Source organism: Cebidichthys violaceus, unplaced genomic scaffold (genome assembly GCF_023349555.1).
Source record: "Cebidichthys violaceus isolate CVI_PGR_0920_01 unplaced genomic scaffold, fCebVio1.0.p SCAF_4, whole genome shotgun sequence".
NCBI lineage: Eukaryota > Metazoa > Chordata > Actinopteri > Perciformes > Stichaeidae > Cebidichthys > Cebidichthys violaceus.
In genome coordinates, this window is record NW_027176594.1 from 8,962,403 (window position 1) to 8,974,917 (window position 12,515).

General features: G+C 43.9%; 1 protein-coding gene across 2 annotated transcripts in view; it reads right to left on the reverse strand.

Annotated features, from left to right (window-relative positions):
* LOC137884683 (myotubularin-related protein 7-like) overlaps nucleotides 1-12,515 on the reverse strand; it is a 40,845-nt gene that overhangs the window by 5,271 nt on the left and 23,059 nt on the right. For both annotated transcript variants that reach the window (XM_068726583.1, XM_068726584.1), the window contains exons 5-12: nucleotides 10,910-11,038; nucleotides 10,454-10,588; nucleotides 7,731-7,863; nucleotides 7,451-7,560; nucleotides 2,987-3,112; nucleotides 2,806-2,855; nucleotides 1,088-1,288; nucleotides 181-315 (exon numbers count right to left, since the gene is read on the reverse strand). In XM_068726583.1, the coding sequence (XP_068582684.1) occupies nucleotides 181-315; nucleotides 1,088-1,288; nucleotides 2,806-2,855; nucleotides 2,987-3,112; nucleotides 7,451-7,560; nucleotides 7,731-7,863; nucleotides 10,454-10,588; nucleotides 10,910-11,038 (1,019 nt within the window). The remainder of the gene's footprint in view (nucleotides 1-180; nucleotides 316-1,087; nucleotides 1,289-2,805; nucleotides 2,856-2,986; nucleotides 3,113-7,450; nucleotides 7,561-7,730; nucleotides 7,864-10,453; nucleotides 10,589-10,909; nucleotides 11,039-12,515) is intronic.

The window sequence follows — 12,515 nt, forward strand, 5'->3', positions numbered from 1 at the left end:
TAATGCTTTCTGGAGTAATGTTTAACCAAAAAATATACATGAATAAAATGTATTGTATAACTCAACACAAATTTGAATTTGTACCACTACATATTTATCATACACTACTGAACCAAGAATACATTTAGCTTTCTCTGGCAGAATACAATCATGTGGTGTCAGTTGGCTGCAGCAGCTCACTTGAAGCAGTACGGGGTGGTGTTGGGTCTCAGGACACCCTGACTCTGGCTCAACTCATCCTTGTACAGAGGGTTGGTGTACTCGACTCTGTCCTTCCACAGCTGAGGCCACACAGAATGACTGCGTTCATGGAGCCTGCAGTCAAACAACACACACATCAACCAACAATGCAGTCAACATGATGCTGCACTGCTTATAATGGCTGTACGATTATGTGGTGGATGTTACTGTCCTGTGTCATAAATAAGGTGACACACATAAACTGAATATAAGAAGCGACCGTAATCATTGTGACGTCACCCATTGGTTGGTAGACTGCCATTTTGAACCCTTGAGTTTGGCGATTTGACCATTGTCATCTTGGGTTTTTGCAACCAGTGAACGGAAGTTACTATATTTGGACTGACAGGAATGACGCAGAGACGCCATAATTTACTAAACGAACATCAATCTGTATTGAAAAAGACATGAAACGAGCGATCGAGACCATTACCTCAGGAAATAAATCAAGTAAGAAGTAGAGCGATTTTCTCATTGACTTCTATACAATTAAGACTACTTTTTGCAGCCAGAGGAGTCGCCCCCTGATGGCCAGTAGAGAGAATGCAAGTTTCAGACACTTCTGCATTGGATTCACTCTTCAGAACCGGAGGTTACACATTACTGTTTGCTCAAAGCATCTTAATTTAACTTGTTGTTCTGTTATAACTGTGATGCCTTTTGACCTTTTATGGCTATACACCGTGACAGTCCTTGATAAACCAAAAAAGTACATAAGAAGTTAATAATGAGATAAACAATAAAACATCAGGGTCAAGTATAGAAGTGGGAATAAATATCTGCATATATACATACACACACACACACACACACACACACACACACACACACACACTGTGTGTCCAACCTCAGGTCCCTACGTTCCTTCTGACAGTTGCCCAGGAAGGTCCCATACTGACAGGAATAGATGTGTGTGTGTATGGCGATGAGGAAGCGCTCGTTGAACTCAAATGCGCACGGAAACTGCTCAGACAGTTGCCACACACACTCCAGAAATTGATCGATGACAGGAGACACCTCTTTGGGATCTCCATCCAGGTGGGCGTACCTGTAGGGACACAGCTCCGTCTTAACTGTCCATCACACTACACACCCTTCAAAAAAAACAAATTATTTATTAAATATTGAACAGACATACATGAAGATAAAACAGTCTCAATTCTAAAGAGCTGGATAAGACACACTTCAGTGCTGTACAGTTCCTCCAGGAACAAGAAAGAGGACATTTGACATTGAAAGGACAATAAATAATTATATTAATATAATGAAAAATGAAAACTAGCAGAGGTCAGGGCATCACAAATGTTAAGATTTACTTGCTCAATTTCACATCCTCATGAAATATTAGCAGTATGACAACTATCACTTTGAGCTCTGGTAACTTTCAAAGGGTATGTGAAATATTATGTTTGGGCTTTTGTCAAATCCAATTTTACCAAAACTTTCATAAGTAATTCAATTAATGTACAAAAAAGAAGTTATTCTCAGTTCAAGCTAAGGTACAAATTATTATACATAACTTTCACCACATTTATTAAAACAACTAAACAAAAAACACACTAAGAACTTCATTGTTCATGGGAATATGAACAAAAGTCTAGCTATTAAGCATTATTTTAGCATAACTGCAAGACAAGCTCATTAATGAAAAGAGAAATGGTAAAAACGAATAATGGAAGTTTATTTATTACTGTAGATTCTCAAATAGTGGCCTTTATTATTTACCTCAATGAGAGAAAAAAAACAGTCCTTTATTTTGTACAGGCAGATTAAAAGACAGGTTTACCACACTGCTGCTCTCGTTTTCTCTTCTCTAACAGAAATGTTGTTTTCATTCATCAATAAATTCCAGTAAAGGGATGTATTATAAGAACCTGCAGCTCTCTTAAGAACATCCATGTTCTTTACTTTTCTGTTTTTCCCAATTGATGAAAAGTAATCATGATTGCAGCAGATCGTTCACATAAAAGTCTTCCAGCCAGACCGTTGTGCTAGGCTTTCAATGTCAACATTGACAGGTAAATATGGAAATGTGTAAAACTGGAATTCATATGTGGATGTTTTTTCATTCAAAAAAGAAACTTAGATCATAAAGTGGTGATTATAACATGTTGTTGTGGAAGGTATGTTTGGCGAGTTTATCATGTAAGAAGGTTACAGGTAATTTCAACCTAAAAATGTGCTATTCTACCTCCCTCTCTCTTTTGTAAATTGTTCTAATTTTTTTATTTATTTTTTCTCTAATTTGGGTATGTGATTTATATACATTTATCCATTATTTGTAATCATCCTTTACAGGATGGAGCTGATCCCAGCTGAGATTGAGCGAGAGGCGGGGTAAACCTTGGAAAGGATGCCAGACTATCACAGGACTGACACATTAACAACTAACCATATAAACTTTCTGTTTATCTATTGCATGAAACTAGTTTTATTGTAGTTTTCATTTTGACTGGTTTGACCCATTTGGTTGGCCATCTTTCAAAATAAAGTAAGAATAATTATTGTAATGATGTTATAGACACTGTTGTCTGCAGACTGTTTAAGTCAGACGACCACAGTTACCTGTGGGAGAACTTGTGTCCGAAGGAGACCCAGTCTCTCTCTATCAGCACCTAGGAGAGAGGAGATGAAGAGATGGAAAGGAAGGGAGGGAGGAGAGAGAGAGAGAGAGAGAGAGCAAGAATCAGAGATGAGAACTGAGATGGTCTCCAAATAAGAATTGTCAGTATTGTGTGTGTGTTACCATGAGTCCTTTGATGGATCTGTAGTATGGGTCCAACAGGATACTGGCTACAGAGCAGGCCTGGGCCGTCCTGTCCCAGCCATCTGAACAGTGAACCAACACACTGACACCTTCATCAGCCACTGCCTAAAGAGAGAGAGGGAGAGAGCAGTTAAACTACAGCAGCAACCTGACCAGGCATTCAGACCAAAAACAGCCCTGTATTTAAAAACATCCAAGCTTGAGTAGTGGATCTTTGGGTCTCTAAAACATATAATAATATAATATTATGAGAAAGTATTTGACTGCATGTTATCACAGTAGCAAACAATTTTCAAGCTTGGCCCCTGCAATGTTTTTTTTTATTATTATTATTTTCATATTTTGTAGACATTCATTCATTCATTCATCTTCGTCCGCTTATCCGGGATCGGGTCGCGGGGGCAACAGCTTCAGCAGGGGACCCCAAACTTCCCTTTCCCGGGCCACATCAGCCAGCTCTGACTGGGGGATCCCGAGGCGCTCCCAGGCCAGTTTGGAGATATAGTCCCTCCACCTGGTCCTGGGCCTCCCTCGGGGTCTCCTCCCAGCTGGTCGTGCCTGGAACACCTCCCTAGGGAGGCGCCCAGGTGGCATCCTCACCAGATGCCCGAACCACCTCAACTGGCTCCGTTCCACGCAAAGAAGCAGCGGCTCTACTCCGAGTCCCTCACGGATGACCGAACTTCTCACCCTATCTCTAAGGGAGATGCCAGCCACCCTCCTGAGGAAACCCATTTCGGCCGCTTGTACCGCGATCTAATTCTTTTGGTCATGACCCAGTCCACATGACCATAGGTGAGGGTAGGAACGAAGATTGCCCGGTAGATAGAGAGCTTTGCCTTGCGGCTCAGCTCTCTTTTCGTCACAACGGTGCGGTAAAGCGACTGCAATACCGCCCCAGCTGCTCCGATTCTCCAGCCAATCTCACGTTCCATTGTTCCCTCACTCGCGAACAAGACCCCGAGGTACTTGAACTCCTTCACTTGGGGTAAGGACTCATTCCCTACCCGGAGTGGGCAATCCACCGGTTTCCTGCTCAGAACCATGGCCTCAGATTTAGAGGTGCTGATCCTCATCCCAACTGCTTCACACTTGGCTGCGAACCAATCCAGTGAGTGCTGGAGGTCACAGCCCGATGAAGACATCAGGACCACATCATCTGCAAAAAGCAGCGATGCAATCCTCAGCCCACCGAACTGTAAACACTCCTCCCCACGACTACGCCTCGATATCCTGTCCATGAATACCACAAACAGGATTGGTGACAAAGCGCAGCCCTGGCGGAGGCCAACCCTCACCGGAAATGAGTCCGACTTACTACCAAGAACCCGGACACAGCTCTCGCTTTGGGCATACAGGGATTGGATGGCCCCCAGAAGTGGCCCCCTCACCCCATACTCCCGCAGCACCTCCCACAGTATCTCCCGGGGGACCCGGTCATACGCCTTCTCCAGGTCCACAAAACACATGTAGACCGGATGGGCGTATTCCCAAGCCCCCTCCAGGATCCTTGCGAGAGTGAAGAGCTGGTCCGTTGTTCCACGGCCAGGACGGAATCCGCATTGTTCCTCTTCAATCCGAGGTTCGACTATCGGCCGAACCCTCCTTTCCAGCACCTTGGAGTAGACTTTACCAGGGAGGCTGAGTAGTGTGATACCTCGGTAATTGGCACACACCCTCTGGTCCCCCTTTTTGAACAGGGGAACCACCACCCCGGTCTGCCACTCCCTAGGCACCGTCCCAGACCTCCACACAATGTTGAAGAGACGTGTCATCCAAGACAGTCCCTCCACACCCAGTGCCTTCAGCATTTCTGGACGGATCTCATCAATCCCTGGGGCTTTGCCACTGTGGAGTTGTTTGACTACCTCAGTGACTTCCACCAGGGAAATTGATGATGCTCCGCCATCAGCCTCCAGCTCTGCCTCTACAATAGAGGGTGTATTAGTCGGATTCAGGAGTTCCTCAAAGTGCTCCTTCCACCGCCCGATTACCCCCTCAGTTGAAGTCAACAGAGTCCCATCCTTACTGTATACAGCTTGGATGTTTCCCCGTTTTCCCCTCCTGAGGTTCCGGATGGTTTTCCAGAAACACCTTGGTGCCGACCGAAAGTCCTTCTCCATGGCCACTCCGAACTCCTCCCACACCCGCTGCTTTGCCTCCTTCACGGCAGCGGCTGTAGCCCTTCGGGTCTGTCGGTACCTTGCAACTGCCTCAGGAGTCCTCCGGGATAACATATCCCGGAAGGCCTCTTTCTTCAGTCGGACGGCTTCCCTGACCACCGGTGTCCACCATGGTGTTCGAGGGTTACCGCCCCTTGAGGCACCTAAGACCTTGAGACCACAGCTCACCGCCGTAGCTTTGGCAATAGAAGCTTTGAACATTGTCCATTCCTGTTCGATGCCCCGAACCTCCACAGGGATGCTAGAAAAGCTCCGCCGGAGGTGTGAGTTGAAGATCTCCCGGACAGGGGCCTCCTCCAGACGTTCCCAGTTCGCCCGCACTACCCGTTTGGGCTTACCAGGTCTGTCCAGAGTTTTCCCCCACCCTCTGACCCAACTCACAACCAGATGGTGATCAGTTGACAGCTCCGCCCCTCTCTTCACTCGAGTGTCCAAAACATACGGCCTCAGATCCGATGATGCAATAACAAAATCGATCATCGACCTTCGGCCTATGGTGCTCTGGTACCACGTACACTTATGAACATCCTTATGCTCGAACATGGTGTTCGTTATGGACAATCCATGACTAGCACAGAAGTCCAACAACAAACGACCGCTCGGATTTAGATCAGGGAGGCCGTTCCTCCCAATTGCGCCTCTCCAGGTATCCCCATCGTTGCCCACGTGCGCGTTGAAATCCCCCAGCAGAACTATGGAGTCCCCCACTGGAGCCCCATACAGGACTCCATTCAGGGTCTCTAAGAAGGCCGAATACTTTGAACTGTTGTTCGGTGCATATGCACAGACAACAGTCAGAGTTTCCCCCCCCATAACCCGCAGGCGTAGGGAGGCGACCCTCTCGTCCACCGGGGTAAACTCCGACGCAGCAGCACTCAGCCGGGGATTTGTGAGTATCCCCACACCCGCCTGGCGCCTCACACCCTGGGCAACTCCAGAGAAGAAAAGAGTCCAACCCCTATCCAGGAGTACGGTTCCAGAACCGATGCAGTGCGTAGAGGTAAGCCCCACCAGATCTAACTGGTAGCGCGCCACCTCCCGCACAAGCTCCGGCTCCTTCCCCCACAGAGAGGTGACGTTCCACGTCCCCAGAGCCAGCCTTTGCTGCCCGGGTCTGGTCCATCGAGATCCCTGGCCTTCACTGCCACCCATGGGGCAGCGCACCCGACTGATTTTGTAGACAATGAATGGATAAATAGATACTATTAATCAATCATATTAAATTATACTGAAATTAGAAAATTAGAAATTGTTTATGTAACTTATTGTAGACTTCTGTCTTATAACTAATATGCCATGTGTCAATATGAAAAATGGTATGTCTCACCTTTATTGGCTTTTCATCTGGGATTTACAACAGTCTTGTTGTTGCATATCTTTATTATGTAGCTTGAGTACATTGACAGCTAACTATGCATCAGTGGTTTACACAACAGGGAATGTATTTCCAGTTGCCTTCTTTTGCCATTTAAGTGGGCAGTGTGCAGGATTTGGTGGCATCTAGCAGTAACTGACTACCCCTCCGATTACTCCTTCCTTTCCAGAACTGCCATAAAGTGAGCCTCTGAGTAAAGCTGTTGGCCATCCTTACCACAATGACACTACTTAAGGAGCAATGGAAGTCCGACAGTGCTGGAAGTAGCATAGTTTTGCACTCTGTGGCTCACATTACCGCAGAGTGTTGGAGAACTACAATGGCCTGTATGGGTAACAATGGGTAACATAAAAATGCAAAAGGCTCTCTCTGGAGCCAGTGTTTGGTTTGTTCCTTCTGGCCTATTCTAGAAAAAAAGCGGTGCAACTCGGTGGACACTGTGCAGAGGACCCGCTACCTATGTTGATAGGAATGGCCCATTCTAAGCTAACTAAAACACAACAATTATTAGTTACAGGTGATGATACACTAATGGAAACATAGTTAGGAATATTATATTCCATTTTTGCAAATAGATCCTCAATATACTACACACTGTACCTTTAAAAAAAAGCAGTAAACACCTAATTTTGCTTTCTCCCCATCTTTCAGTTTCCTAAAATGCGTGCTGCCTCAAGAGAATTTGATTATGTTGTGACCATTTCTGTAATAGCATGATGATGCTGTTATATAAAGCTTGAAAAGATCATCATTGATTCTTTGTTGTATTTACACCTGGGTTTTATACGTTCTTACAGATTATAGAAGTGTTTGTGGTAGCTGTGAGAGTGTCTGTCTGGGCGCCTGCCTGTGTGTGGGTTTGTGTATGTCTGTCTGAGTACACACTCTGGCTATGAAGAGCCCCGAATCCAGTATGGCTTTAATATGTTTGAGCCAACCAGAGTTCTCCAGACCATACAGAAAGTCAGTCATGGACGGAGATCTCATCTCGCCCACTGCATTGAACAGAGAGAGACACACACAGGAAAATGAAGAGAGATGCTATTAGAGAAAGTCTGAATTATTTACTGATAGCAGATCTGTGTGATAACTTGAAAATAGCTGTTTTCCGTTTTCCATCTCGTGCTGCATCTTTGTATAATTTGTTCTGGACACACGCACGCACCGTCAATAATTTTCTGCTGGCTGCTTCTCATAACGTGGATGTTTTCGATGCCGATGAACTGCAGCTTGATGTTGGTGTAGTGGTCTTCGTTCTCGTAGCCTTTACCTGCTGCTCGATTTGCCATGGCATTCAGCTGAACACACACACACACACACACACACACACACACACACACACACACACACACAGTGCTGTATGTGAATATTAGCTCATATATATATATATATATATTTTAGGGGTGTAACGGTTCAATTCTCGGTTCGGTTCAATACGATACAGTGGTGCCACAGTTCGGTACGTTTCTAATACAGCAAAAACCCTTGCTGGTGACCCTCTCAAGGAGACGTGTCTGAAGAACATGGCTCTTCATTCCATTCAGTAGTGAGGTAATGTGTCGTTACAGTCAGGTAGTTTTGTGTAGTCCGTGACGTCCGGCCGTCTGTTGTCAGAGCGACAGCAGGTGCTTCGGACATTTTATTCTCTGTTTGAGCTTTTGTTTTCTTTTACAAAGCAGGAATTATGGTCTGGCGAAATGGGCTCGTGAATGAGTAATGTCACGGGGCTCAATAACATTAAACATGTTCGTACAGCCTGCGTGTTCCTCTCCAGAGTAGGGTCTCATATCCGCAGCTATAAATATACCGTTAGCCCTGTTTGAATTGGTGGGGAATAGCTACCTAACCGCTGCCGGGAGAGTTTTTAGCGTGTGTGTTGGTTTTCCTGCTAAACTAGATTAGCATAGCCTCTCAGAACAAACGTGGCTCACCAGAGTAGAATGTTTTTCTTACGTGGTGGGAGTGTCAGACAGCAGGTTGTCTGTTACGTGTCAGGGTGGGTTGCCATGTTGAGCACAGTGGCTCCACCGAGAGAACATTATATTTCCCACAATTTAAGCTTCTACATACAGTTGTGGTCAAAAGTTTACATACACTTGTAAAGAACATAATGTCATGGCTCTCTTGAGTTTCCAGTTATTTCTACAACTCTGATTTTTCTCTGATAGAGTGATTGGAATAGATACTTCTTTGTCACAAAAAACATTCATGAAGTTTGGTTCTTTCATGACTTTATTATGGGTTAACAGAAAAAGTGACAAAATCTGCTGGGTCAAAAATATACATACAGCAACATGAATTAGCAATTTTGGTGACTCAGAAAGTTGTGTCAATGAAATGAGCTTCATAGCATGGCCTCTTAACTTCTTGTGAGTGATTATGAGTGACTACAGCTGGTGACTTCTCTGAGGCCATTTAAATAGGGCTCATTGGATACAAACGCCCACAAACGCTACAATGGGAAAGTCAAAGGAGCTCAGCATGGATCTGAAAAAGCGAATCATTGACTTCAACAAGTCAGGAAAGTCACTTGGAGCCATTTCAAAGCAGCTGCAGGTCCCAAGAGCAACAGTGCAAACAATTGTTTGTAAGTATAAAGTGCATGGCACTGTTTTGTCACTGCCACGATCAGGAAGAAAACGCAAGCTATCACCTGCTGCTGAGAGAAAATTGGTCAGGAGGGTGAAGAGTCAACCGAGAACCACCAAAAAGCAGATCTGCCAAGAATTAGAAGCTGCTGGAACACAGGTGTCAGTGTCCACAGTCAAGCGTGTTTTGCATCTCCATGGACTGAGAGGCTGCCGTGCAAGAAGGAAGCCCTTGCTCCAAAAGCGGCACCTTAAGGCTCGACTGAAGTTTGCTGCTGATCACATGGACAAAGATAAGACCTTCTGGAGGAAAGTTCTGTGGTCAGACGAAACAAAAATCGAGCTGTTTGGCCACAATGCCCAGCAATATGTTTGAAGAAGAAAAGGTGAGGCCTTTAACCCCAAGAACACCATGCCTACCGTCAAGCACGGTGGTGGTAGTAGTATTATGCTGTGGGGCTGTTTTGCTGCCAATGGAACTGGTGCTTTACAGAGAGTAAATGGGATAATGAAGAAGGAGGATTACCTTCAAATTCTTCAGGATAACCTAAAATCATCAGCCCGAAGGTTGGGTCTTGGGCGCAGTTGGGTGTTCCAACAGGACAATGACCCCAAACACACATCAAAAGTGGTAATGGAATGGCTAAATTAGGGTTTTAGAATGGCCTTCCCAAAGTCCTGACTTAAATCCCATTGAGAACATGTGGACAATGCTGAAGAAACAAGTCCATGTCAGAAAGCCATCAAATTTAACTGAACTGCACCAATTCTGTCAAGAGGAGTGGTCAAAGATTCAACGAGAAGCTTGCCAGAAGCTTGTGGATGGCTACCAAAAGCGCCTAATTGAAGTGAAAATGGCCAAGGGACATGTAACCAAATATTAGCACTGCTGTATGTATATTTTTGACCCAGCAGATTTTGTCACTTTTTCTGTTAACCCATAATAAAGTCATGAAAGAACCAAACTTCATGAATGTTTTTTGTGACAAAGAAGTATCAGTTCCAATCACTCTATCAGAGAAAAATCTGAGTTGTAGAAATAACGGGGAAACTCAAGAGAGCCATGACATTATGTTCTTTACAAGTGTATGTAAACTTTTGACCACAACTGTAAATGCAATAGTATTATTCAAACATATTGTTCGGTTCGTAATGCGTACCGAACCGTGAGCCTCGTACCGTACGGTTCAATACGAATATGTGTATTGTATATTGTGTATATAGCTCAATAGTATATTCATATTATTAACTTGTGATACTTGGATGTGTGAGTTACGAAGAGAGTGGGGGGAGAAGATACCTTTGGCCTGGTGTCCACCACATAGATGTAGTCACTGCCAGGGTTGGACTTCATCACAACCTGCAGCATCATCTCATCCTCCTGGCAGCGTCCACTGAAGCCGGACAGTGGCTGACTACACCGACACACTGCTGCCTGGATGACAATGAAACATCATAATCATTTAAACATTACACATTTTACTAGTACAGATGTAGTCAATGTTTCCATTTGCATCAGTAGAAAAGTCAAAAATAGAAAAAACATCACTGATTCCAAACTTATTTAGATTTTGATGATCTGGATAATTCTGTTGTACACTCAACTCAACTCTTACTTAAAGGATAAGTTAACGGTTCAATCTTTCAAAAGATATACACATGATTCTTCCTGTGTGTGTGTGTGTGTGTGTGTGTGTGTGTGTGTGTGTGTGTGTGTGTGTGTGTGTGTGTGTGTGTGTGGGTGCATCACACTGACCAGTGTGTCCTGGTGGAAGTAGGACAGAGCAGGGAATCGTCCTCGACTCCTGAACCTTGAGCTGCCCACGATGATGGCGGATGTGGCAGACTTTGGAACAAACAGCTGTGATGGGTATGTATCACAAACCTGGGACAAACACACACACACACACACACACACACACACACACACACACACACACACAAGTTTGATACACATCAGAAACTGTTATTTCTGAATTATGTTTCTGTCCACCACATATATTAAGAGATATTTCGGATGGCAGTCAAATCTAGTGTAAGGCTAAAGGATAAAGCTGACAAAAAACATGTCAAAAGCAGTCTGGGGCTCTTCATGGCATTTGTTGACAATAAAGAACAGAATATTGCCAAACTTAGTCATTAATAAAGTCCTTACTATACATTCCCTGAATGGTCACTCTGCAGCTTAATGTATTTTTTAACTATACCTTTACCACAATTACCAGCATTTGAAAGGCTTCTGAGTACAGTGGTGTTATGAACATATGTATATTCTTGACTATTGAAGGCTTTTCAGACTTGGTTTGAGGGGATGAATGTTAGAAATCTTTAGGCTATCATTCCAAACAAACATCTAGAGCATCACTTTCTCCTTTCTGTTTATAATGATGTGTGTCAGTGAAGAGGAGACACAATGTGTGGTTTCAATGACATCACTTTAAATTCAACATTTTGGGAAATATGCTTATTGGCTTTCTTGCTGAGAATAAGATGAGAATATCAAAACCACTCTTAGGTCTACAAGCTAAATAAGTAACTACCGCCAACGGTAAGCTTAGTTCTGTCAAAAGGCAACACAATATGTCTACCAGCACCTCTGCAGCTCACTAATTAACATGTTGTATCTTGTTTGTGGAACTTTCTACAGGAGGCTACATGTTAGACTATTTCTTGGCAAGGACCAGTAAGTACAGTCGTTGTGCTAAACTTGGGTCATAATGTGCAGTAATGGGACATTACAACAATATCATGGACATAATCACTAAACATTTAAAATTGACCATGTCCACTTAACTATCTATCTTAAACTAATTAAAAAAAAAGAAAAGTGTTTAAACTATTCCTTTAGGGAACATGAGTGCCTAGTCCTGATTAATATATAACAAACTATTTAACTATATCTTATTAATTTAATATAATACAAGTATTGCTAATATGCATTCTATATGCAGTCCACCAGCATCGTGAATATAATGTAATAATACACAGTCTGGAGCCAGACTGAGCTGAACAAGACTAGGTGGAAACCTGGACAGTGTATGATCAATGTGCTAAAAATTGGAGTCAAATTGGTACACGGGTAGTCAGGCTGTCTATAATGTCAATTCTTGGACATTAAATGCTTGTGCGATTTTCTATACTGGTCCCAGTAATATTTGTTCTTAAAGTCTACTGAAGTAGCATAACAAATTAAAGCTGCAAGCAGCATTGATCGGGCCCTCGCAACTACGCGCACGTCGAGGATACCGGCAGGACTCTGGTTGACGCGGTCATGCATTTCTGTGACCATCATACACTGCGTGCACGAGTTAGATGATATTTCTGCGTCGACCAGCAGCGTAGCAAGATCATGTTGCCAGGCA